Below are 5,000 nucleotides of genomic sequence, written 5' to 3'. Positions count from 1 at the left end.
CTGTTTTAAATTGCTTCCTGTTCATTCTTTTTTCCTTCTTTCTCTCCGATCCGAGTCTGGCTACTTAGCTGTCAGATCATAGTAGGGGTCGTCTCTGAGTGCTGTGTTCTTTTATATCCTCCTTTATACTACCAGACCTCCGTCAGCTTGCCAATTAGAGGAACTTTCATTTTAGGAAAGCACATTCAAGTTAACTCCACCACTGTGGTTCGGAACCAGGAAGTCCGAGAATCACGAACTTCCGTCTCGTCGTTGCAATCTCAGAAATTTGAAACAATAGGGACCTTCCCAACAGGACGGCTGGAAGACTCAGGACGGCAGAATGGCGAAAAAATGTCGCGTAAGATTGGGAATGCACAGTCTCGCGCTACATTTTTCGTCATTCTGCCGCCCTGAGTCTACCAGCCGTCCTTTTGCGTAAGCTCTCTAATTCTGTCAACCGTTACGAAAATAAACCCCCACAGGGACTGCGCGTATTTCGGAACTGGCCAGAGATTCTTGGTACTGACCGAAAGAATCGCGGTCTCTTTGAGGCAGAGATTTTTAAATTTTACTCGTCAAGTACAATCGAGATCAATCTCGTCCCCAGAGTCCGCTTTTCTTCTGGTCAGTACCAAGAACACGGTCTCTGGCCACTTCCAAGACAGGAAGTCCACAAATCACGGACTTCTGGATCGTCTACGCACGCTCAGAAATCATTTGAAACAACAGTGGTTGTCAATGGTTACAAAAATGGACCTTCACTACGACTTCGCATAAATTGGAATTGGCCAGAGTCCGTGTTCATGGTGCTGACCAAAAGAAAAGCGGACTCTGGGGACGAGATTTAATGGTCAGGTGCAACTATGTTGGGGTGTCTGTGCACATTAAGGTTTCAGTGACAGCCTGGTAACGAAACTTCCCAGGAATCATTGCAGCACAGGCCGATAATTCTATCACTCGTTGCCACGTCTTTGTAACAACAGTAAAGTTCTGATTTTAGTTTTCAGGCGTTTTACACCAACTTTTGTCACTAAATTCTTCTGAAGTGAAAAAGGGATCATCGGGAAGTATTTTGATATAAGACATGGCGGAAAATGAATTGGGAACATGGTCTCGTAGTATACCTATTGTGACAAGATGGTGGTTTTCACTGTCAATTATTTTCCCCCTTCTTGGAAGATTAGGACTCATAAATGGAATGTACATGATACTGGATTTCCACAGCATCGTTAGTCGTTTCCAGGTGAGCGTTGCATTTTACGGAGTTGCGGAATGTAATGTCAAGCTACCATAGTGCATGCGAGCATGCAAATGCAAAAGGCATGTCAAATACTACACCTGTAGTAGTGGCTTTTACTAAGTACAAACGTACAAACGAGGTAGGGAATATAATACGACATTTCCAGAGTTGTAGAGTCCTATAGGGAAGTTATCTCATAATCTGTTTACAAACATAATCATTACTTTTGCTATTCAAATGTACCAACCACGTAGAAACAAAAGACCCTTAGGGTGCGTTCGATTGACCGTTTTCCGGAATAGGAATACATGGAATATAAGTTAGAAATCCTTCGTTTTTACGGCGATTCACATTAAATTGTCAAATATCTACTAAAATGCTATTTTATTCATATTTTTATCATCCTTCTTGCTTGGAAACGCGCCAAACATACCCTTTTAATCATCTCTCCACCTACTCTTATTCCGGAATAGGGTCAATCGAACGCGCCCTTTAATAGTTTCGACAGCCAGTGAGGCTCTGGCTGAAACATTAATTATAATAGGTGACGTCAATGATATCTTTGCTAGATTAACCCTAACCCTAACACAGAAATGGGTTTATCAACTGGATCAGTTCTTTATGCTATGCAATAGACTATTAATTTAATACACTATATATTTTACCTTACATTACATTTGTGTGAATCAGTCATTGTGTCCTCGCTTGATTGGCTCGTTGGCAATGGATCTGTGTGCTCTGAATCTCATCATATTATGTACTATTTTATCTTCTTAAATTTTCCAACAGATTACAGAATAAACATTTTTTGAAACATTGTTTTCAGATTTGGAGATTATTGACAGCATTTGTGTACTACCCAGTTGTACCCCAGACTGGGTTCCATTATCTCATCAACTTGTATTTCTTATATTCATACTCAACAAGACTGGAAACAGGTAAAAATTAGTGGTGGTAAAATTATAATTGTAGGAAACAATACGATATTTTTATCGTAAGGAGACAATACCCTTATACAGTTTTCTAACTTGTAGTTCAGCCCTAGTAAGGCAATCATATTTATGACTAGCTGTCCTATAAGGTAGTAACTGGCGTATTCTGTTGTACTTACATAATTTTGTACAAAAAAATAATAGTTGACTGGGACTTTCTTGGAAGTTGTGTTGAACAATTCAAGGCATACATTTATATTTTGCAACCATGCGGGAAATTTCAAAGTATGTCGAGTGCACATGAAAATTACTCGACTGATCATTTTCATCCACTCAGTCCTGCAACCATTCCTATTTTGCTTGGGTCTAAATTGTTATTAACAAGCCTTTTGTCTTAATGACTTTTCAAACTTTAACAGGTCTTTTTGATGGCAGACCAGCTGACTTTTTGTTTATGATACTCTTCAATGGATTAATATTAATTGTATCCTTTTGTGATTTCATGATTTATTTTAGTATTATTAGCTCTGTAGTATTGTATGATTTTGTTCTGCGTAATTGAAAATTGGTCTAGTTGAAAATCTCTAAGGAAGTGCTTGAAATAAGCGGTGATCAGGTGTTATGAGATGACCAGAAAGTTCAGTTTTTGTTAAAATTAAAGGGTGGTTTCCCCAGGAAAAAGCTCTTGACAACCTAGAGGGTTGTGAATAAGAGCCGGCTTCTGGCAAAATTTGCCGGCTATTGCACGTGAACTCGCCGGCTACTTTGCCTTAAATTTTACGAATAACACAAGAAACATTCACACAGAACATGAAGCTTGGATTGGCAAAGTTTTGATCATGAAAAACAAAAGAGATGCCTGAATTCTGAGTAATTTCGGCAGTTATTTCTGATTCCCTGTCCTTGTCAACGGCAGTGATCAAATATGCAGCACGCACATTTTTGAGGCAGCAGTCCAGTAATCCAGTACGTGGTGTAAGCTGCCTGATTTGCTAACAAGACCACTTTTTCAGTCATGACAGGTGAAATACATTTCACGCAGCTGTATAGAATGCAAAGGAGCCTTAAGGGGGCTATGTAATGCAATTTTAGCATCTTTTCCAAACCCAGAATATGTCTTGCTATCAACTGAATATCCAAAAAAAATTAGAATTTATTTACTCTCTCTCTCTCCCAATTTAAGAAGCCAAAATTTAATGATACTAGTGTTCTGTTCAAATTCCCTAATTCGTGCTGCAGAATGCAGGAAATGCATTCTAAGAGGCCCAATTTCAAAATTTTCCCAGGGGAGGATGCCCCAGACCCCCCTAAAAGCTTGCGCTGTCAGCCCTCAAAAAGCTCCCCCTGGCCATTCTCTGCCAATGCTTCAGGTTTTGCTGCCTACTCAAAGTCTTATTGAAAACCCTGAACCTAGCCAAAAGGAGAAAATTAATTAATCACAAGCAGCATCCGACTTTCTTGTCTGTTTTCTATTGTCAATGTCTGATGGTTGTGTAAAGTTAATAGTAATTAATTTGAGCGTTAGTCCCCGTTCCTCGTGTTTTGAGCATATGTAGCTTTTACAAAACATTGTCAGATGGGAAAATGCAAGAGACAATATCACACATGTGTAGGCGATGGAGATCGAAGGCGCTATTTTGAAAATGCCAAAACCACAGGTGAACACTAAAATCTATGGAATATTCAAACTCGATTGGTGCCATGTGATTGCATTAAATTTTCAACGTGGTGTGCATTTAATTGTTGGGGATATCCTAAATGGCAAGCAAGGATTTATCAGGGCAACCAAATTCATGGGTTTGATTGTCAGGCGTTTGATTGTTTGACCACCAGGTTAATTAAAATGTGCATTTAACATTTTGTCAGTGTGAGTCTCTTTAAGAAAACACAAACCAAGGATTATTGTTATCTTGAAACATTTAAATAATATGAAAACTTGCTTCCTTACAAAAGTGCTTATGATTCACGGTTTGTCGATTGGCGTACAACGCTTTGTAAACAATGTAATGTGCTCGATAGAAATCTTCGTGTTTACGGGGATCGCCACATTCAATAACAATGTTTTAATGTGTGAAGGTATTGCAATTTATTACAGCCATGTTTTCTTCCATAATTGGCCTTTGACAAACACCTTCAACAGTTAAAATTTTAAACAAAAGGGCAACTAAAATCGTGTGCGAGCGCCAAGCCACTGCACTTACAGATTTTTTACCATCATGGGTGACATGATTCCTGTAGCACACAATGCGATTCGCGTATTGCATGACGTCATTCCTGTAGCCCGCGATGTGATTCGCGTCTCCCACAAGGGTGGTAACTTACTTTTGAGTGATACTGTACTTTCAAGCACTGGTAAAGGTGGCGACATGCAAATTTTATAACAGCTATGTTGTCAAAAAAATTAATTATTGAACATGTAGTCTGGTCTTGCATCAAGCATTTAATTCATTGGGTAACAGGAAAGGTCAAGTTTGTTGGCATGCCTTCCTACCTTCCCTGCATTATTCTTCTTAGCACTGACATGGTTTTCGTGAAGATTAAAGCCAGTGAAATAAAGTAATGTACCATTGTACTGGGCCCTAGTTTTATTTACTGACTAGCAAATAGCAGAAAATTAATTTCTATGCCGAAAGTTTTGCACTATCATCAATACGAGAGATTAAATTAATTTTTGTATTGTCTGTGGCGTGGTACATGTAAATTGTTACTGTAGCTACACTGTAGCAATATCCATGCCATGTAAATGGAGTCACTTTGTATTTTATTTATTTTGTGCATGTGTTGTGCATCTACTGTGATGTAAGTTAGACTGTGTAGTGAAGTTGGTGGAAATATTAGAAAATTAA

At 38.8% G+C, this 5,000-nt stretch overlaps 1 protein-coding gene across 1 annotated transcript in view; it reads left to right on the top strand.

Moving 5' to 3' along the window:
* The first annotated feature begins 907 nt into the window (after positions 1 to 907).
* LOC138018621 (derlin-1-like) overlaps positions 908 to 5,000 on the top strand; it is a 12,870-nt gene continuing 8,777 nt past the window's right edge. The window contains exons 1-3 of the mRNA XM_068865311.1: positions 908 to 1,225; positions 2,049 to 2,160; positions 2,574 to 2,638. Coding sequence (XP_068721412.1) covers positions 1,067 to 1,225; positions 2,049 to 2,160; positions 2,574 to 2,638 — 336 coding nt within the window. The 5' untranslated portion in view covers positions 908 to 1,066. The remainder of the gene's footprint in view (positions 1,226 to 2,048; positions 2,161 to 2,573; positions 2,639 to 5,000) is intronic.

The sequence above is a fragment of the Montipora capricornis genome, chromosome 10 (assembly GCF_036669925.1).
Source record: "Montipora capricornis isolate CH-2021 chromosome 10, ASM3666992v2, whole genome shotgun sequence".
Classification (NCBI taxonomy): domain Eukaryota; kingdom Metazoa; phylum Cnidaria; class Anthozoa; order Scleractinia; family Acroporidae; genus Montipora; species Montipora capricornis.
The sequence above is the reverse complement of the archived record's forward strand: the minus strand, read 5'-3'. Positions and strand labels throughout refer to the sequence as shown.